The sequence below is a fragment of the Pteropus vampyrus genome, unplaced genomic scaffold (genome assembly GCF_000151845.1).
Source record: "Pteropus vampyrus isolate Shadow unplaced genomic scaffold, Pvam_2.0 Scaffold2, whole genome shotgun sequence".
NCBI classification, from domain to species: domain Eukaryota; kingdom Metazoa; phylum Chordata; class Mammalia; order Chiroptera; family Pteropodidae; genus Pteropus; species Pteropus vampyrus.
The window spans coordinates 36,368,357-36,391,531 of record NW_011888783.1 but is presented as its reverse complement, the minus strand read 5'-3'; the positions used below and the strand labels follow the sequence as shown (position 1 = coordinate 36,391,531).

At 32.7% G+C, this 23,175-nt stretch overlaps 1 protein-coding gene and 1 pseudogene across 2 annotated transcripts in view; both read left to right on the top strand.

Annotated features, from left to right (window-relative positions):
- The window catches only part of ACVR2A (activin A receptor type 2A), a 77,634-nt gene that overhangs the window by 48,170 nt on the left and 6,289 nt on the right, over positions 1-23,175 (top strand). For both annotated transcript variants that reach the window (XM_011359664.2, XM_023530264.1), the window contains exons 3-8: positions 1,445-1,554; positions 1,740-1,894; positions 16,282-16,425; positions 18,160-18,303; positions 19,504-19,649; positions 21,367-21,481. In XM_011359664.2, the coding sequence (XP_011357966.1) occupies positions 1,445-1,554; positions 1,740-1,894; positions 16,282-16,425; positions 18,160-18,303; positions 19,504-19,649; positions 21,367-21,481 (814 nt within the window). The remainder of the gene's footprint in view (positions 1-1,444; positions 1,555-1,739; positions 1,895-16,281; positions 16,426-18,159; positions 18,304-19,503; positions 19,650-21,366; positions 21,482-23,175) is intronic.
- Positions 18,457-18,575, top strand: LOC111739362 (annotated as a pseudogene).

Sequence of the window (23,175 nt, the reverse complement as noted above, 5' to 3'; positions counted from 1 at the left end):
TTTCATTTGTCTTTTACTTTCTACTCGATAAATATTGGTATAGATTTCATTTTAAAGTTTGAATTTTGTTGAAGTTGCATTCTCCCTGAAATATTGAGCTTTTCATTTTAAAGTTAAATTCAACCATATTATCCTAACAACCATTACAAAAGTTTACAGTTTACTTGTAAGATATATCTTTAAATTACCCGATGTTTATTAGCAATATTTAGATGTTCGATTAAAAAAAATAGATACAGCAGTACCCCCTTATTCACAGTTTTGCTTTTCGTGATTGCAGTTACCGTTGGCAATTACGTGTCATTTTCCAGCCCAAAAATATTGAATGGGAAATTCCAGAAATAAACAATATATAAGTTTTAAAAATGCATGCCGTTCTGAGTGTTCAGACGAAATCTTGTGCCGTCCCACCCCACCTGGAACTTGAATCATCCCTTTGTCCAATATTTGCACATTGTCTACCTGCCTGTTAGTCACTTAGTAGCCATCTTGATTATCAGATCAGTTATCAAAGAGAGAGAGACCATATTCACATAACTTTTATTATAAGTGTATTGTTATAATTGTTCTAGTTTATTATTACTGTTGTTAATCTCTTACTGTGCCTAATTTATTAATTAAACTTTATGATAGGTATCATTTGTAAAGTGACATGACAGTTCATGGTATATATATACATATATATATGTATCAGTACTATTCTCAGTTTCAGGCATCCACTGGGATCTTCGAATGTATCCCCTGTGGATAAGAGGGGACTACTGTATAGCTGTTTCTTAGTGGTTGATTAGCATTTGTACTAGAGGCTAAATCCCTATCTTTTCAGCAACTTAGGTGCTATGTAGAAGGCTGCCCTTCTCCCCACCCCAAATCAGCCTAACTAATCGGTTTTTGAGTTACTAGGTTCTCTTGTTTGTTGTTACATATTGTTTTTCACTTGTTGCTTATCTTAACCCTGTTCATTGTGTTCAGGGAATTTAAATCTATTGTTACAAAAAAATGACACTCTTAATTCCCAAGCCTACCTAGTTTGGGTCTCTGATACTGAGATATGTTCTGCTATGAGGTATGAACTTGCATCATTTTTTGTTTCTTTATTTATGTGTATGCATATGTGTGTGTGTGTGTGTGTGTGTGTGTGTGTGTGTATTTATATGTACACACATACAGTTTTATATATAATGTTCAGTTTTTGTATTCATAGTCTCAAGGAGTCAGTGTGATTGTTATAAAATCTGCTGATGATTTTCTTTTGATGAAGTTTAATAACAGGATTCCAGGAACAGTTTCGAATTTTAAGAATTGAACGTTGGCTATTAATAAAAATCTTGAAGTCGACTATAAAGGACTTATTATTTTATCTCTGAGAAGAACTTCAGAAAAATATTTAATGTAGATTCAGTATAATATTGATTCTAATTATTCCTCTTTTGTTTATTTATAGGACTGATTGTATAGAAAAAAAAGACAGCCCTGAAGTATATTTTTGTTGCTGTGAGGGGAATATGTGTAACGAAAGATTTTCTTATTTTCCTGAGATGGAAGTCACACAGCGTAAGTATACAGGGAAGATACAGAAGTCTGTTTAGTAGATTGAAAACAAAGCATATTTGTGTTGATGGAATAATTTACTTCTTAGTTTTATTACTCTTACTTTTCTTCTAAAATTTGACCCTATATTAAGTATTGTAGAGTTTTATAGACCAAATCTGAGCAGTTTTTTTCTCCCCTTTCCACAGCTACTTCAAATCCAGTTACACCTAAGCCACCCTATTACAACATCTTGCTCTATTCCTTGGTGCCACTTATGTTAATTGCGGGGATTGTCATTTGTGCATTTTGGGTATATAGGCATCATAAGATGGCCTATCCTCCTGTACTTGTTCCAACTCAAGTAAGTTATTGTTTTGTACTTTGTGCTGTTTTAAATTGTATTTTTTTTAAGTAATATTACTATGGTGAACCCACTAATAATTTTTCTTTGGAGTTAATTTTTGAATGTTTATTGTCATGAGAACTATAGCTAATTTTGCAAACATTAATTTGTTATGTCCTAAACTTTTCTCACTTTGTGGTGGAGGTAGAGAAGATTGAAGGATATTCCCATCCTGTGCTCTTTGGGAGAGTTTTACAGTCATTGTAGTACTTTACTGTGTGAGATACACCCTGCTTAGTTTCTTGAAAAGTGATCGATGATGGAGGAGTGATATCATAACCCTTCCTTTTTCTTCCTTTCTCTCCTTCATTCTTAAATTTTGGTGCCTTTTTCAAGACTATTTGACCAAAATACCCATTTTACCATGGGGAGGGACCCAGAAAGATAACCAAGAAAGTATGGAGTTTTACAAAGGCATCAGGAAGATATATCCATTAAAAAGTAGGTTTGGAGGAAAGGAACAGAAGAGCAACGTTTTTTGGCATGTATTGTTGGTAGTTCCAAGTATTATATTTTTTGTTTGCAGCTAATCAAGTGTGTACCAAAGACTTTTGAATCCCACTCCCCTGGCCTGGAATATATCTGAAAATGTAGGTGTGGTGGGTAGTCAGATTAAATTGATGAACTTTTCCTCATTCTCTATCATGTAGACAGTTGGTGCTGGCCCTGTGCTTTACAAGGACTTTTAATATGAATAGTTGATATTCTACAGACTGAGAAAAGGTGATAACTTTTGGTTATTCTTGCTTGAGACATCTTTAAACTCTAGTTTTTACTAGGTTTCTTTTAACTCTTAAGATCAGATTACCTTGGCCTTTTGGATCTCTTGGTTTGTTTCTCTAATACCAGTAGGATTAATGGTTAAAACTTGATAGAAGAAAATGGTAAAGACCTATAATTTAATAACCAAAAAATTTCTTCTCTTTAAGCTTTATTTACATAACATACTTCTTTTTCAGTACTTACAGCAATCTGTTAGCATTAGGTCATTGATCCCCATAATCTTTGTAAGATGTGTATATGTAGAAATAAACCCAAAAGCAAAACACCTTATTCAATTAGGTAGATACACTGTTTTGTACAGCTGAAATATTTTAACTTTTACACATTCGTGTATTAAATATCATCTCTAAAAAGTATTTTAACATAAAAAATTTTAGTGTCCAATAAATAAATGTAGTATACTCCAAATGGCCATAGAATGCACTTTACCTTCTATTGGTGGTAACTATTTTTATTTAATATCTCCATTTAGGAAAGAGAGTACTAAGTACTATAGTGGTGTCTGAATGTACCCTCAGTTTGTAGTGTAATAGGAACAAACTGGAAACTACATTTAAAAATAGATTTGTTGTTTCTTAATAGAACTCTGAGAATAATAATATAATCTTATAGATAACATTGATTTGTACAATAGTGATACAAAAGTATGGTTAGACTTCTTTTTAAAGGCTGAATATCTTGTATATGAGGCTACTTTATTTAGAGAGGCTAATTAATTCAAAGATTTAGACTTTTAAAAAGGAAAGGTGCAGTTATTATTCATAATTAAGAACCAAGGATCTTCAATATTATCCATCTCTGTGAGTTTTAGGTATTTGTTTTAGATATGGTTAATGTTATTGTACACATTTATTTAGTAATTGCATTGTTCTGTGGTGAATTTGGATGAATTGTATGAATTACTGAGAAATAAGAAATGAATTTGAAGGTTTTTTTGATGGAATGACCTGGTCAAGCTTTGTTATTAGAAATACAAGACATGCCTGACTTTATAGTTTCCTTCTGTCATAAGCTATATTATGGGAAAGGAGCATTGTCATCATTGTGGAACTTCTTTACTTATGACATCTTTCATTATGTCTTAGAAAGTATAGTGCTATGCTTTCAGTCTCATTTTTGGTGAGAGGTTATGCAAAATAGTTCTGCAAGACTACTTAGGGGCCATTTTGTTACAAAATACCCAGTTTTCTCTATTTCAAAATAATTATTGATAATTACATCAAGCATTTATTGAACATTTACAAGTACTAGAACAAGTACTAGAGTACTTGTAAGTAATATATATGTAGAAATATATAAATTAGATAAGAATATTAAAAATACTTCAAATATATAATTTTTTTCCAGTGATTTTCAAATTGTGACTGGTATATGAGGATCATCTTTAGAATTAGTTAAAAAATACAAATTCGTGGACTACACCCCTGAAAGTATGGAACGGGGCCTGGGATATTAGTTTCTTCTAAGTTTCCCAGATGATTCTGGTAACCAGCCAGGTATGGAAAGCACTGATTTGATTTACCTCACAGGGTTGTTTATGTAGTGTAATCCCCATTTTATAGATAAAGAAATTGAGACAGCAGAGCTCACAAATATCAGAGCTGAAATCTTAACCAAGGACTCTGACAGCTAAGTCTTTACTCTTATTGCTTATGCTGTTCTGCCTTTTTCTGGAAAGTAGTTGCCTCGGGTGTTGCACATAATTTAGTAAACATTTCTGCCATCTCAGAATCATTCTAAAGGCTAATTTGTTCTCCTGCTTTTGGTTGTTGAATAGTTTGACTGCTAAACTGAGCAGTAACATGATCACATTGTCTCCCATAGGACAAAAGGGAAAATAAATTTATTTTTTTACAAATTTGTATACTTGTATAGAAGGTCATATTCAAGTGTTTTCCATTAAAAATTTCATAGCACATTTTAGAATAGGGTTTATGAACATCGATCGGATTTTAGGCAAAGATTCCTGTGAGTCTGAGTTGATAATGCCAATGCCTAGTAGGCATTCAAGACTTTTTTGAGGAATAGAAATAGATAGAGGAGACATAATACACATTTGAAATCCTAAAGTAACTTCTGTATTTTATCCCATATTAATGCACCAATATTTAAAGTTTAATTCTAAGACTGGTTAGGAAAAGATCTTACATTTTTGTTATGGATTTCTAGAACATTTTTCCTTGAAATTCTTTGAATACTTTTAGACAATGATATAAAATTCCTTTTATTAGGGAAACTTCCTTAGAGCTTTGGCTAGTGGCTGGTTTGTGGATTAACTGGTCTGTTTTAAAAGGTTAGTCTTACTTATAGTGATGTCTTACTGACGAGTCATTTCTTCAATAAGAACTATACTTGAAGAGAATTTACAATGATTTTCAGCAGAGCAAGAGCTATAGTTACACATACTGTGCTCATTCATTGATTTGATATCAGTCTTTTTTTCTCCTTGGGAAATAAAAGATCAGTCCTATGGGATATTCTGGAGGACTAAGAGATATCCACATATATCCTCTTAATAAACTGGTTCTGGCAGTTAAATAGTGGGATTCTCTATTTCTAAGACAAAGTTGTTTAGGATTTTTTTCTGGTTTTATTAATATTTTATTCAGAAGAAGTGATATAGGAGACTATACATGCTTTTTAAAATCTGGTCTTTAATTATGGTTCTTTGTTAAATATATTTGTTTTAAAATAAATCTAGCATAGTAAAAGGCCGAGAAAAAAGTATTTTTACTATTGTGATTTTTGTTTTGTTTTGTTTTTATTGAAGCCATTCTTTTTTCTTTATAACCTATAAACTATTGTGTTTCTAACATTGTTTCATGGTATCATTGGCTTCCCAGTCATCCTGAATGAAAACCTTGGAGACAACTGCTTCTCCTAGTCTTGGTCCTGTCATTTACCAAGTTCTTTTCATTTTCCTCTTTATCCTCCCTGATCCTTTTTGTAGCCCAGGACATTATTACAGCCAAGGCTGAGATTATTTTCATAATTTCATAGTTGGTGTTCTTGCTTCCAGTTCTCTCTCTTCGTCTATATTGTTGCTGTAGAATAGTATTTTACATGTCTGATTTTATTCTGTGCTTAGAAATATTTGAGGACTCTCAGTGATCCACAGCAAAGAATACAAAATTTGGAGCATGATATACCTTGTCTACCTTTTGATTCTTTTCTCCCATTACACCCTAAGGTATCCATCATATGCATCTAGATTGGGATTAGTCATGCATCCTCCTTGAAAGAATTGAGAAAATAGTGCTCAAGTCAGTTTCAGCCTTCTGTAATTCACAGAAGTGACCCCAGTTGAGAAAGGCTCTAGTCATTTGTGCACATTTTATTTTCCTACTTGATTGTAAGCTCCTTGAATACAAGGGGTGTATTGTAGTCACTACTGTATCTCATACAGTGTTTGTATGTAATAACCATTCCGTAAGTGGTGAATTGCTGAATTGACCTGGTTGCATTTAGAATTATATACTATTATGAAGTTTGCTAAGAGAGTTGAGCGTAAATGTTCTCGCCCTCCTCCTCCTCCAAAAAATAAATATTTGAAATGTTGAATGTGTTAACTCAATGGAAGAAGAGGGATTCCTTCACAATGTATACATATATCAAATCGTCACTTTAAATATCTTAAAATTTTATTTGTTGATTATACCTCAGTAAAGCTGAAAAAAAAAGTTGTTTAAAAAAAGTTATACTAAGATGATTATGCAGTATGCCTAGGGATTCATTTAATAAACATTCAGATGCCTTAAGGCTTTGCTTTAAGATGAATCTTGAGGCCATATTTCTTGGATAAGATATGTTGAAGTATTCTGGCTTTTTATAAGAGAGTGCTATTATTCAATTATTTCTATAATTATTATTTTGAAGCATCCTTTTAATTTGTATCACCTAGGTCACTCTTGCCATCTTTCCACATATAGGAAGATGCTCTTATAATCTGTAGTGAGTAAACTGAACACAAACTGGTTTTTCTAGTACCAGTGAGTCACGAATATGAGAGAATTGATGTACCGACTCTATTATTAAGAAGTCTTATTGTGGTTAGGGTTAATGTGGTTTCAATAAAACTATTTGCATTGCTTTCATAACCATGTGAGTATAAGTTTCTTGCTTATAAGATCTATATTTATTTTGATGAAAATACCACTTGATAAGAAAATGCATTTTAGGGACTAGAAATTACCTGCCTTTTAACAAGGAACGAAGTGCACTTCTTGTTAAATTTTTAAAGGCTACATATATAGCACTACAGTATTGCAACATTAATACTTTTTAAATGAGATTCGTCTCTAAAGTCCTTACATCATGACATTTTTGCCTAGGTTTTGGTCTGATAAGGACTAAAGACTTTCGGTTTGAGATACAGAGTTGGGCATTCAGAATAATTCTGTTGACTTTAATATTAAAGTAATAATAGGTTGTTGTTTTATGCTATGTTGAATTACTATGCACCGAGAAACCAAGCCACCTGTGAAAATGCTTTGTAGGATTGTCCTGTTGAATATAAATCCTTATATGTACTCATTTAAAATTAATGAGAGACTGAAAGGGTGATATTAGCATCATTCATCCAAGTCAATTTAGGGAAGTATGCTTCTTTATTTGGGGAGGATACAGGGGAAATTTACTAAATTTTGTTGAGTATTTAATATGCTAATATTTAGTTATACTTGCAAAATAAATATTACATCTATAGAAGCAGTCCTTGAAATAGGTTGACTGCTAACTGGTTGGAGTTTGCAAACACATCTCTTGTTTTTTCTATCTTTTTCACTTTCTCTTTTTGAAAATTCTCTATTTAAAAATTAACTATAAGTACTTTATTGTTGTAACAAGACAAATTATACAGAAAGAAGTGTGCCCCTCCCTCAAAGGGGAGAAAATCATTTGTTCTTCCTCTTTTTTCTTTATCACTTTCCTGGAATAACCAATTTTAACAGGTTGGTGTGTATCATTTGACACCTTTCTCTAATCTCATTTGTTTGAGTATATGCTTTTCCTTCTCATTTATAAACTATAAAATGCTATTCCACAGTGTATTCTGAGGACAGTTTTTCAGCTCAGTACTTATAATTGATCTCATTCTGATTAAATGATGTTATTTTAAGTGAAATTTAGTGGAACTTTAATGTATGCTCAAAACATACCAAAATTTGTTGTTTTATTAGCTTAAGGTTGTGTTAGGTTTCTGCTAAGAGCTGGAACCTACATTTCACAAATATTTTTAAGTTATTTTACCATGCTTAAAATATGATAAGATAACACTATTGTCTTATACTTGAGCATTTTTTTTGTGTGTGTGTATGACTAAGAAATAGTTCAAGACTACTGCAGATGTCTTTCTTCTGTGTTCCACCTTTGTGTGTGATTGTTTTTGTATTGGTAACCTAAATTACAACGTACTTTTATACATACTTCTAAACTAATGGTGAGAGCAGTGTCATAAATTACCCATAAACATTCACCTTGACAAAAAATTACTTTCCTTAAGTGTATATAAATTGATTCTCTTACAAATTCACAGACAAGCCCACATGGAGATTGGCTGAAATTTCGTGTTCAAAAGCAAAAAGGGAAGAAAGAAAAAAAGTGCTTTATTAAAAGCTTAAAACAAGTTAAAGATGCACATTAAAATTAATCAAAGCACCTTATTTCTAAAACTGACTTTCATTTAAATTGAAAAAATTTTAGTCCAGTTCTCCTTTGACCTATGGAGAGCCCAATCTGCCAATTTACAAATAGGACTGATTCATATAAACTAGAGTACATTGTTTCTCCTTTTTCTTGTCTGGCAAGGAGATGATTGAGAGGAAGAAGTGGGTTTGCTTTTCTCTCTGTTCTTTATTTCCTGGATCTCGTCCTAGATCTGTTCCTTCATTCCCAGCTACTTTATCACTGTCAAATCTTTTTCTATTAATTTGAAAGTATAAAAATGAAAAAGTCCATTTGTTATTGAAAGCTGCTTGTATCAGGCTTGGAGGTTCTCAAGTTTGATTGTTGGTTTGTTTTGTTTGCTTTTGCTTAATCACTCACTGAATACTTGAGTGCCTATGTGTGCCAGACACCATGCTGGATGAATAGTGGTAAGTGGCATCCATACAGTCCTTGCCGGCCCTTTAGGAGCCCACAGTTAATATGTAGGTGAACAAAAAGTATGTCGGTTGATTGGTGGTTTGACTTTGCAGCTTGGAAATGAGGGATAATGAGAGTAAGAAGGGAGTTTCTTCAGTAATTTTGGGCAGAGATGGAAGAAAGGAGGAGAAATACCTGATTCCAGTTCTGTAGTAATTAAGAAAAGAGCCATATCTGGAGCGCTTAGCTAACGTTAAGTTGTTAATAAGTGTTAACTGTTATTACTCACACAGCAACAACTTCAAAATTGTACTCAAAAGGTATCATTTTTGGTGAAACCATTGTAGACATATGCCAATATTCTGAAATTAATTTAGTTTAATAAAAGATTTCATTCTGAGTACTCTGTCAAGCATTACACAGTGTACTTTATACATATTAACCCATTTATTCTTTCAGCACCCCATGATATAAATTGTGTTTTATTAATTCCATTTTATAGGATCAGAAAATCGAAGCACAGATAGATGAAGTGACTTGGCCTAGAGTCAGTCCTGCTGAGTGGCAATGCTTGAGCATTTACATCCAGGGATTATTATCCATTGAACTAATTTTAACTGGATGGTTTATTTTGGTAGATAATCGGGTGGGGTCCATAAAAAACTAAAGTTGGATAAAGGGAGAGGTCGGAGAGCATAAATTACATTTAAAATAATTTTATAGTGTGTATATATAGATTTATAGATTAACATAACCACTCTACCACATCACAATTTATTAATGTATGGCATGGTACTTTTTCTTTTTTTCAGCCTTACTTGCAGAATACAAATGCTAAAATAAATAAAAATAAAACTTTTTATACCAGTAATCAACCCATGCTTCTGAGTGGCAACCAAAAGGAGAATGATTGTGCCTACATGTCTTTTAGACTTTTAACCCCTGAGGAGCTAACCACTTCTTAGGGAACGTATTCAGAATGCTAATTTCATCCACTTTGTTCTGTCTTTGCTTTCAGGAGGAGTTAAATGAGAAACTGTAGGAAGTAGGAGTTGATATCAGAAAGGAATTTTGAAGATATAATTGGATAGAATCATGTATAATGTCTTGCTTTCCCTAGCTCAGAAACATTTGTCCTGATACGAACACTGTTATTTCTTTATAGATTCTATTTCTATCTGCTTGGCAATAGTCTTTTTATAATTATTGATTGTAAAATTTCTTAGAATGTAAGATAATTTGATGACTACGAGGAGACAAATTTAGAATTTGTCAGTTTTAAAATACTTTGGGTGGCGGGTCCTTAATTTTCCTTGATAGTTCTAAGAAGTTATTGAGTGAGTTATCCCTTCCCCACCTCAAAATATATAAAAATTTTAGAATGATTTAAATAGTAAATAGAAAAATTTTAGTACATATCTATATTTATTTATATTATATAAATGAACCAAAATCCATATTTCTAGAAAGATTTCTTTGTATTCCAGTTTTGTATATCTAACTGCCTACTAAATATCTCCACTTAGATGTCTCCAAGCACTTAACATTCAGGGGTCATGATCTTCTCTCTCAACCCTGATTCTCTGTAAATGGAACCAGTAACCATTTGGTTATACTAGTGAGAAATCTAGGATGTGTCCCAGTACTGTTTTTGTACCTTTTCTTCCTCCCTGTAATACTCTGTTTCTCAAGGATCCTCTCCTCAGATAAATCTCTTATTTAACTTGACAGCGTAAGTCAGGTTTCGCTTGACTTATTACTTTTTTATTGCTCTTATTTCATAATTATGCTTTCATTAATATAATCTTCAATTAGTGTTTCTTCCCCACACGACAGTAAGCATCATGAGAGCCTGGCTAGTTAGTGCCTGGCACAAACTAGGCACTCAAAGATTTGTTGAATGAATAGAGAAGTACTATTCATTTCTTTTTTTCTGTTTGGCGGTTCGTTTCTTTTCCCCTTAAGGAATAAGTAGTCTCTCATTCAGCTAATTAATTAATTGATATTAATGTGCTGATTTGGTTTTTCAGTGTTACCTTACCTCCAGTTATAGTGTTTGACATTCAAATTATATTTTCCATCTTGTAATGCAAATTATTTTGTTTGGTTACTTTTTCTGTATTTCAGTGAATTCAGTTTTTTGGATTCTGTTTTGACCCTTTTATTTTGTAACATAATTTATACATTGAGGCATGTTTATGGTGTCTGTTGTTTAGTTTTGATCATTCCACAGTTTATTCTAATATTCATTTGTTGAGAAGTATTACTGAGCAAAGTTATACTTTTTAATAAGATGCATAGATAATGCCTACTTACACAGAGTTATTACAGTGGGATCTTTATCTCTGAAAGCACCTGTATAAAAACAAAACCCGAGAGATGCTTAAGCCTTGGGAAGCAATAGTCTAGTTATTCATGTGGCATATATTTCTTTCAACGGATGAATTTTACTCTGGAGTACCGATGTTTTCATAGTAGGATTAGCTAAGCCTTTTAGATGAATTATAAATAATCTGGAATCAATATCATTGGAAAAAATCAAGAAAAAAAAAACTAGTTAAGCAACTGGTACAGATAAATGAGTTGTCAAATCTTTTTTTGTCAGTGCTATTGTTCTCTGTAGAAATACCGTAGAAATATTGGAAGTCGGGGAATATAATCAGCAGTTTAAAGGATTTATAGCCTTCCTTTACACTGGTGACAGTATTGCTCTTAATTTTAAATTTGGGCCCTTACCTATTTTAGATGACTAGGAAAATGAAAATCTTGTTTTCTATGTCCTCAGATTGAAAAGTATGCATGGACCCTTGTTCCCAGGACCATCTCTGCTTGACTTCTTCACTCTTGCTTTGGCTAGGGAAGTAGATTAGCAATAGGCCTGGTCTCTCACTCTGTTCTACTTTTAATTCTGATCTTATTCCCTTGTCTTCTTTTATTACCCTAGTTGTATTGTTACCCTAGTATATCAGTGTAATGTATCGTTGCACATTTTTCTGTCTCGCTAATATGATTCTACTGTATTCCATTAAAGGGGAGTGAAGCAGTTCAGGAAGTAGGAGATGCTAGAGATTCTTAAAAGAAGTATAAGAGAAGCAGTCTGAGAAACTTATTCTACTTATTCTAGCTATATAAAAATGTCTTCAATGGTGCTCCTACAGTTTTTGTTAAAGGCAATACTGCCCTCTGGTGTCCGGAAGCCAATTCCAATGAATATCTTCTCAATTAAATTACTTTAACTCTTATAGTTTAGACTCTAGAACTTATTAGAAAAATAAGTAACAGTTATTTAAGACTTGGTTTATTTAGTTTATTTTCTGGCTTGAAGTCCATTGGATCAGGTAACTTGGGTCATACTGGAGTTATCCATATAATATCCCTTATCTGATAGGTAATGTCCACTTTTTTTATATGACTTTCCTTTATTTATAAGGAAAGTGTTCCCAGTCCCTATTTTAGAAATATGATACATTAGATCATTGCCAATTTTTAAAAAGCTAAATCATTATTTTCCTTCCTTCACTTTTGTAACTGATGTGTCATTTTTCATTTCATTCTGGATATAAATCGTAATTTCTTTTGCCTGTGTTTTTTCTTCACAAGCACGCCTTTCATATAATGATAGAGGTAAGATGCATTGATGTTTGTTTAATGGTTGTGGAACTTTTTGTGGATGCATACTAAACATTTTGTTCTTAGATTTTTTTTGTTGCTTTATTGTGCATCCTTTATAAGTTTATACATTTATGTTATGAAATTTTTTCCATTTTTAGTATTGAAAACATGATTGACTTGCCATGGTAACAGTTTTTGGTTTTAAAGGATTGTTAACAGTATATATACTTATCTAAGGTGGAATGTGGAAGCAACGCTTAGTTGATTAGATGTTAACACTGAATGGCTACATTTTTAGCCTGAAAACCTTATACTGGTTAATTTTTACATTGTGTCATTAGTTTAAAAGATAGCTTGTGCCCATTTTAGACTGGGGCTGACTTTCTGGTCAAATCCATTATCTTTTAATGTGAAATCTCTATTTTCAGATAGTTTCTTTCATCTTTAATATTTTCAACAGATGAGCAGGCTAGAGAAGTATAACTTGATCTTTTGCTGTGTAGGGGTTAAGGCTTTATTTAGATTTGAGTTCACCCTTCATATGGAGAACTCAGGATAAGTAAAATGATCACAGACTACTTTGCAGCTCTTCAGTTCTAATAATTTATTCCAATATTGGTTATAATAATGATATTGGGTAGTGGTGTCAAGGTGAGGGGCACTTTTTCCAGCTATTGTTATTTGTTGCTTCAAAACACCATGCCTTTCAGTGCTATAATTTTCACATGGAAAGGGGTAAAGAAGAGATATAATCAGAACCATGTTCTAATGAATATATTTTTAACTGTGCACAATTAGCATGGATACTGCAAGAGAACTGGAGACTTAGGGAAAATTTTCAGGAATTCTGTAGTGCTTATAGTTTCACCGCCCCCCTGGCCCAAGTGGTTTTTCTATGTAGCAGGGCAATGCCATGTTTTATGGATAACATCAGAATGCTGCTGTCATTGTGAAGTTCAGGTCTGAATTTGTCTCCCCAGATGTTTATATATTTTAAAGGTATAAATCTTTAGAATCAAGTATTTTTGTGGTAAATTAGTATAAAGATGTTAATAAACTGAAAATCATTTCTAATCTTAGATTATGGGATAAGTCAAAACTAGATATTAGAGGTTCAGTTAAAGCTTCCTACAGTTTACTGAAGAGCTGAGAAGTATAAAATAAGAATATTCTAGTTATTTTTTCATTGAAATAGAAAAAAGTTTAGTTGATTGGTTTACAGATTTTCTACAGTTATCATCTCTTACAGAGCTACTCATTTTTGAATCCAGCCTTTTAAATATTATAGAATATTATTTAAAAATACATACCATTTCTAAAAGTTTTAACACTTCATAGGAATGTGCTTTTGTAGACCTTTTTCTCACCCTTTGAAAACTGGCCCTTCTTAATTTGTGCTTTTTACTTATGAATAATTTTGACATCAGTGTGTTTTCAGGCTGTTATTATACAATAGTAATACCATCAGGGGAGCAACCTTAAGATTTCTCACTGAAATGATGGTAGCTAGAAACCTGCCAAACAGAGCCGTGGAAACATGGGGACTTTGAAGTTTATCTCTACGTTTGCAAAACATTCAGTGGGTTTTTTTCTAAGCATAGACATTGAAAATTATTGTATGTTTCCTAAAGTTAGGATCAGTATCATATTAAGTCATATTTTGAACTGCTGACATGTTCTTAATTTGACATATGAATTAAGTTATCTAAATCCTATTTTATACAGACTCAATCATATCCAGGTGGTTGGTACTCTTTAGAAGAGAGAATAGGCAATGTGTTTGTTATCTAAAAGACATCATCAGTTTATGTAAAAGTTATTAAAAATTTTAGTGTTTAAATTTAGAACCACATTACCCTTTACCTGGTTATTTAGAACCACATTACCCTTTATCTCTTCAGCTTTCAGCCCTTATCTGTACACTTTAGTTTTTGGCATCCCTACTTCGAAAACATGATTTTTTAGTAAAATTATCTCTAAAGGAAGGGGAATCATTGACTTTAACTTTAGAGTTATTTAGTTTTTCAAGTTGAACTTTTTCAGTTTAGTTAGCATAACTATTCTTTCATACAGTTACCCAATAATTCTTGGACTTTGAGCACTGGGTAGTTTCCTTTGCCTTTAGGAGAGTAGTTTTCAACCTTTTTTCCTTGCATCTCTACATCCACTTACATAACATACTCTTTTCAGTAGAATCTCCTAATAACCACAAGAGTAAATGATTGTCAAGGACTGAGGCGGGGAGGGTTTAGTTTTGATAAAACCTTTCTAGAGATTCTTGTGTCCCCTCTCACTGAGGATTATAACTTCAGGGACCATACTTCTATGAGGTTTATATCTGACTTCCTTGATTCGTCACTGTTAAATGAAAACACTCTTTAGCACTACTAACCTTTCATGTTTTGAATGTGTGAAGGAAAAGTAACTTTTGCAGACATTTTAAAAATAAATATCTGAGGTTGATATGAGTCACAGGAAGTCTTGTAGTTTATCTTAGTGTTTTAAAATGGGAATTCTGAAACCATTTTGTGAAAGATTGTCTACTTTGGTTCAGGAGAAACTGCATATTTTTCCTCTTTAATACTTTACAATGTTTCTGTTGTTGAGGGTCCTTCTAATGTGGATGTCAACTTTTAAAAATCTTGAGTGGCACCAGTGGACTGAGTAATGCTTAAAGAGGGAACACTAACAGTCTTGAAGCTTAGAAGAGGTTTTTTGGTTGTTGTTGTCATTTTTTTTTTTTTTAAGAGAAGAAAGTCAGAGAAAGATGCATTGATATAGGAGTGACATACTATTTCCAGTGTCTTAGGTGCCACCCAGTGTCATAATGTCTGTTGCTGTAGCCACAGAAATTTTAGTTGCTCCTTACAATACTCATTTTGTAGCCCTTCAAACATTTTTATTACTGTTCTCTAGAAGCTTTCCAAAAGGCTTCCTGCATCTCCTTTTTTGTTGCAGATATTAAACTGGTAACAATGCTTTCATGAAGGGTTGCCTCACTGCTTTGTATAGGAAGGATTCCCTTGTGCTTTATTAATGCTGTACTCCTGTTTGTATGCTGTATTTGCTCCATTAAAAAAAAGAACTATAGCAGTACACTTCTCTTTCATTTGCTGTACCTTATCATCTATGATGACCACTTACTTTCTGGATTATTATTTGTGCTTTCTTTGCCAGTCAGACCCAGGACACTAATAATTTTTGTCTCAGATCAATTTTGAGAAATAATTATATGCAAAGAGATGAATTGTTAATAGGTTGAAAAATTAGAATGAACGGAACAGTTTGGCTATTGCAGTGTTAACTGACATTTCTTTTATGTGCTTTATATTTGATATATCTATCTGCAGTGTGTTTGAAAATGATTGTATATTTCTGAGATTAATGAAGAAAAGATTTAAAGTTAAATAGTTATTGGGGAAAGTCGTGGATTTCGAGGAGAGGATTTGAGACACAGTCATATTTTGCTATTTCTGGCACTTTTCAAATCCTCATCCTGTAAGGAAGTATCAACTGGATGAAACCATGGGAATACTGTTAGTAGTATCCTACAGGTCACAGAAAATCTTAGTTGGGGAAAATTAGACTGAATCAAAAAGATTTTAGATCTTTTCTCCTGCTATACATATATAGCATTAGTGCTTAATGTTACTATGAAAACTCTTAATTCAGGTTACTTGCCTTGTGATCACTATAGATAATTAGTAATGCTTGAGAACTCAGTTTTGGTAAGATTGAAGTTAATTCATTTGTATGTGTTTACTGTTTCTATCAATTGATTCCTCAGTATACTCACTTTTCCCCCTCATACTTAGAATGATACATATCAAGTGCTGCTTTTTAATAATATTATCACTGTTTGTCTGTAGGACCCAGGACCACCCCCACCTTCTCCATTACTAGGTTTGAAGCCACTGCAATTATTAGAAGTGAAAGCAAGGGGAAGATTTGGTTGTGTCTGGAAAGCCCAGTTGCTCAATGAATATGTGGCTGTGAAAATATTTCCAATACAGGTATTTTATTAGTTTTTTAATCTGTAATTAATGGTACAGTAGTCATTATATTTGCTTGGAGTGGTGGAATTACAATAAATGAACATACAGGAGGTCTTTTGCCAATAAAAATTCTAAAGAAATGCAAAGCAAAGATGAGGATTCTAATAAAAAATATAATTAATTGTCTGAGTAGTTAATTTTTAATACCTTATTACCAGAAAAAAACAGAAGAGTGATAGAATAGTGTGCTTTGTTTTAGAATTGCCATTTGGAGGTGTATTACCAAACTGATTCATTTTTGTTCTACTTTGAGTGTTTATGTAATCACTTCAGATTTTGTTTGGTGAATTTTCAGAGGCAGTAAAACCAGGACTCTAAATGATTGGTTTACTGTTGATTATTTTATTATTTTTATTATTTTTTTAAGGGAGTTGACCTCATAAAACTCTGGTCTAGTGCACCTCTGAGCTGTCTTATGTTTTGCTTTGTTCCATTGGTGGTATAGATCTGTGATGATTCCTCTTCCTTGTCCCTTGCTTATACACCTCTGTGGCTGATACCATGCATGGTATTGTGATCCTGGCTGGGTTAGGCTCCACTACTGCACCTAGACAGTGGATCTTCCTTATTCCAAAGTTCTTTAATCACTTTCTTTGTCTTAATGTCTTAATATACCTAGATTTTAGCCTTCTTACCACTTCTAGAGCCAATTTCTTAGAATCTGTGAAGAAGTTTATTACTTTTTTTTTTTTTGGTGAAAATGCAGATACTATATAGTTTAGTCCTCAGAGGAAGAGTCTATTCTGCTGTGCCAAGATTCACAAATATTTGGATGATATTGACATAAGTAATAAAATAACAGTAGCTAACATTTTATTGAATGCCTCTATTGTGTTTGGTAGAGGTGGTTTACATATATGAGTACTCACTAATATGTGTCTATATATTATCCATATATATATAGTATCATATATATATATATATATATATATATATATGATACAGCGATCCTGTGTAGCAGATGCTATTACAGGCCTAAGGTTGCTAATGAGGAAACTGAATGATATGTAATTTGCCAAAGGTTCTTAGATAGTTTGGATTTAGAGGGTTCCTCATCGTTATGCAGTCATGCCTTCCACTTTCATTATCCTTTCATTGTGAAAAGCAACTCGGTCCTTTATAAGTCGATATGTAGTAGGCATGGATCAGTAGCAGGAACAAATGAGTGTATGGTTTTTAAATTATTGCATTGCGTATTTATACTCCATTGCTCTCTGTTGACTTTGCAGGGTATTCTAAACAGTTTATTAAGAGTGTTTGATATAATGTTAGTATTTGAAAAAAAATGTTTTCTAATTAGATGAAGTCATTCTATCTGAATTTCATCTCTTTGGGAGATTATTCTGAACAGTAATACAAGTAACTTCAAACCATGATGAAATTACACTGTAGTACTAACTTGTAAACAGAATGTGTTGCCATTATTAGATACAGATGTGCAGCATTTCTGATAACTCCTGTATTTACAAACTAGAAACTCAGAAGTGTGTTTTGAGGGAACAAGGAAGGGCATTTGATATGTAACTGTTAACTACTGTCAGATTTTTCTTTTATTAAAAGGTGAAACTAAAGAGTCTTTAGTATTAGCTTTTTCTTCTTTTAGTTTGCCTTAGAACTTATTGAGTAATCACTTAGATAGGGTTTATTGTGTGTATTCTTTGTATTCTTTACTGTTCTTTTTTTTGACTCTAGGACAAACAGTCATGGCAAAATGAATATGAAGTCTACAGTTTGCCTGGAATGAAGCATGAGAACATATTACAGTTCATTGGTGCAGAAAAACGAGGCACCAGTGTTGATGTGGATCTTTGGCTAATCACAGCATTTCATGAAAAGGTAGAACTTCTTTCCATTTTAACTCAGTAAAGTCTGGGTTGGTTTGCCTACCTAATGTTGATTACTAATCCCTCAGACTTAATTTTCTGGGAACAGTATGTTATTGTAGTTGGTTGATATTTATAAATAAAATCTATTTTAAAAAATAATTTAGTCTACAGTCATGCTACCCTGAATGTGCCCGACCTTGTCTGATCTTGGAAGCTAAGCAGGGTTCGCCCTGGTTAGTACTTGGATGGGAGACCACCTAGGAATACCAGGTGCTGTAGGCGTTTAAAAAAAAAAACTAAAAATAAATTTTAAAAAAATAATAAAATAATTTATTTTGATAAAAAAGCAAACATGGCAACTTTTTCACCCAGTCCTCTATTTATATAAAACTAGTTTTTAGTCCTGATTTCTTATGCTGCAGTTACCTTTTACAAATAATTATTTTAGTATAACCAATGCTTAGTAATTTTCATTTACCATTTACCATCCATTTGATTACATGAGCCCTTTTTTCAGCTTGAATTTTGTTTGTTAAAACTCAGTAATCAGTGTAGGTTAGTGGTAAAACTAGAGTCGGAAATGTATCTGATCTTTGATCTGTCACTCATTTGTAGGGTAATTATTACCAGAACACAGTTGCGATTTTCCCTCAATTTTTCTACTTTTAGAATTAGTTTGAGAGTTTACATTAATGAAGTAGGAAATTATGTTCTCCTTGACAGTCAGGTTCATCATTGTCAGATATAAGTTTCTCTTTTACTTCTCTTTATTCTTGACCAAAATGATGGCAGTAATATCTAGAGGAAGATTCTTTAAGTTGTTATTTCTATGTCTTAATTTTATGTTCTCCTACTCTTATGATATAACATCTCTACAGTCAGTATATTTTAACCTTTTAAATATTTTCTGGAACTTTAGATTTTCAGCTAGTCTTTTTTTTAAATAAACTTTTGCCTTTTAAATAAAGGGAAATTGACCATCTGTGCTTGTAGTAAACCTTTAAAGAATAGTGGTATTCTTTTCTAGTCAAATATTTATTAATATGAAACTTGAACCATTCCAGAAAGATTGCTTTTTGGATATAATTATACACCAAAAGGAAAGATATGTTGCCTTCTATAACCTCTTAAAAGTAAAAAGGAAAGTCTCCATATACATATATGGCTTTTGTCAAGAGCATAAGTTGTTTTTTTTTCCCCCTTTCTTTAGGGTTCACTGTCAGACTTTCTTAAAGCTAATGTGGTCTCTTGGAATGAATTGTGTCATATTGCAGAAACCATGGCTAGAGGATTGGCATATTTACATGAGGATATACCTGGCCTAAAAGATGGCCACAAACCCGCCATATCTCACAGGTAGAGCTAAATTTATATTATTTTCCCACATAATTCAATATTTGTTTATTATTTAAACTTTTAATCCCCTGAACAAATTTATTTTTCCCTTAGTTATCTAATCATGCTATAGGAGGTAGAATGATTTTCATTTGTTTTTCAAATTAGTTTTGAGAGATTGGCCAGGAAGTATTTTGTATAATGTGTATATTAACATCATTAGCTTAATTGTTAGTCATCATTAGTTTAATTATTGACTTATGTTTTAATTAGTCTCATTTCTGAAAGCATGGTTAAGAATGAAAGTGTATTTTCTCTAAATTGAAAGAGAAAGAATTTGTTGTACTTCAAAACATGACTTACTTCAAAGATGATTATAAATAGGTATGAGGGAGTGTAATTAAGGAGAGACTTAGAATATCTTTTTTGCTTGTGATTTGAATGACCACAAGAACATTACCTGAGCTGAGGTGGAAGGAGGCATTATTTGAACAATTGGGTTTATTACTTAATTGCCTTTTTTCAGTGAAGAAATAGTACTTGGACCTAACAATTGTCATACCCTCAAAAAGGAAAATGTTAGTTCCTTTAACCATGGGATTCATTTTGACACTGCATATTTAACTTCCTTGAACCTGGAACCAGTTTTTCATCTTGTAGTAGTCAATTTAAAGATGGTTGTTTTAAAAGTAGGCTTGAACCGATTCATAACAGATACTTAGTCGAGTGCCCCTAGTGGTGTTTCAGGTTGCTAGGAAGCATTACTTTTATTCCAGCTCTAACATAGATTCTGGTTTTGCAGACCTTTAATGACCTCCACCTCAGAAATAGCTCCTCTTCTCACCTGCTACATACAGTCTAACTGCTTCCTTCTGGATCTTACCCAGTTCTATAGGGTACTAATCCTTTGGAGCCATCAAAGGTTATTAGGAGTAGGGTCCCTAAAAATTTTTTGAGTCTAAAGTGATTGGTTTTGGTAGCATTTGTTAGTGTCTCCTATGCCGCTTCTGTCCCACCCTTTGTCTCTGTTTCTATACTTATAAATTTAACCATTGCTCATGGCACAAATATGTTTAGCTTGGGTATAATGATCTCTAGGATGAACCTGTTGAGGTTAGTGTGTAGAGGCGGCTGTGTGAATGCCTTAAAACGGTCACTCTTTCAGGACACCAGAATCTAACTGGAGCAGCGTATGTTTATGGTGAAAGTTTCTGTTACATATTCCTAGAAATGCTTTTTATATACAGACCGATGACTATAAGAACCACTAAAATAAGAGACCATTCTAAAATGTAGACCTGTGCCAATAGGCAGAAGGCCTCAATTCAGCAATTCTTTGAAAATTCTAAAATCTTTTTTTTTTTAAGTTCTATTTCAAGGGAGTTTCTAGCTATAAACTCTGTATATTCTTATTATCTTAGAAAACAGTAATTTTATGATTGGTATTTTTGGAATGGCACCTCTTTATAATTCTGATAATACTATGTTATGGAAAGAATGCCTCCTTACTGTCCATGTTATGAATTGGAGTTTATCACTGTACTCTTGTGCTTCAAGCTATATGGAGACTTTGCTTAAGCTTTTTCCTCCTCTCCCTTTTTCTGTATTTCATACTTTCCAGTAATTATTATTTTATAGCATACATAGTCTCCCTCTTTCCCACTGTCAGTAAAAAATTTAAAAGATGTAACTTGTTTAAACTTAATTTGAATACTTTGTCTATCTTTCTATTTGCAAGGGACATCAAAAGTAAAAATGTGCTGTTGAAAAACAATCTAACAGCTTGTATTGCTGACTTTGGGTTGGCGTTAAAGTTTGAGGCTGGCAAGTCTGCAGGTGATACCCATGGACAGGTAAGGATGATAACTATAAACTGTAAGAAGAAATAATCTTGTCCTAGGTTTTCTTAGCATGGCATATTTGGATTGAATTGATCTAAAATTAATATGGTTATTAAATTGGCATCTAATATAAAATGACTCTCTTAAGAGTATAATGTTAAATTTGCTGAGGAAGACATTTTCATATGATGGTGAAGGATTTTTAGGACTTCAAGTGGTTTAGATCAAGCAATTCATAAAACAGCCTAGACAACTAGTGGTTACCAGAAGGTAGGGTAGAGGGGGGAGGGTAGATGGGAAAAAATTTAAATAATTTCTTCAATTAAAATAATTAATTAATTGAAAAAAACAACCTAGACAGCTGTCCTTGGATTCTATTTTTAAAACTAATTGAAGAAGAATCCACATTTTAACTTGTTACTTCTTTCTTAAGAGGAATGAAAGACTAATCAGTCATTATTCATGTTGTAGCATATTAAGATCTACTGCCCATTTTACCAGGCAGCAATTATAGTTTCTTGCTTCTTGGTCTTTATTGCTTCATTAACTCTATAATCAACTTTATAGCTTTTCTCTGAATTCTCTGCAAGGTTCTGAGCACTTGTAAAGCCCTGAGTGAGGAGACTGTAGTCAAAAGACTACACAGAGAGATCTCCGTAATGGGAACCTTTAAGGCCAAAGAAGGGGAAAAAATATCATACATACATTTTATTCTCAGAAACTGTGAGGCTAGAAAAGGTGTTTTCAATCCTACAAGGTCACCTTTTAATCAGAAAGTTTGTCCTGAAAGGTGATGTTTTCTTACAAAGCCAAATGACTTAGGCTGTGGTATGATCATTTCTCCATCTTTCAGATCATGGAAATTATTTGTTCATCTAATTCTCAGCTTTTTTTTTTTTTTCTCCCAGTATATCCTATTGACTTCCAAGAATGCAGTTATCAAATAATCATAGCACAACACATTTTGGCAATATTGACTAATGATTTAAGAATTTAGTTTGGTGCAATGATCAGCAGTCATAGTTCTAGAAAGGTTGACACAAACATATTTGGGAATGCAGGCAGTTTTGTGGAGAATATTACTGAGAGGGAGACTGTTCAAAAAGCCTAGGGACAAACTTGTGAGCTTATTGTATGATTGATTATTATAAGACCAAATTTTGGGAATAGTTTAATCCTTTGATACCTCATCATCCTCCCCGATATTTTTTTAAGAAAAAATTTTAGGACTCATTTATATCTTTTAACACCTTCACAACTGGGTTACATGATGAGGTAAAAATAACTAAGTGCTTGCATCATTGGTTCCTTGACTTTAGATTCATAGACCAGAAAATATAAAAATGAATGTTATCACACATTTTACATATTGCACAATTAAAATAGTTATTTAAAGTAGCAAAAAGAGTAGAGCTACTTGTTTTTTCTTTATTCTCCATATTAAATGAATTAAAACTTCAAGTTTGAGATCTTAGTAGTCTGTAATTTTTTTTTTTAAAGCATCTCTGTTATCTGTATATTTGCAGTTAATTGCCCAACTTCTAGTCTAGAGATTACAGGATGGAATTTTTTATAAAAACCAATATCTGGGCCACTCCCTAGATCTATTAATACTCTAGTAGACTGTGATCTACCCAGCTATCTTACAAGTTTTTTAAGCATCCATATATGAATGTTGTCAAGTACCAACCAACCAAGCTGTACTA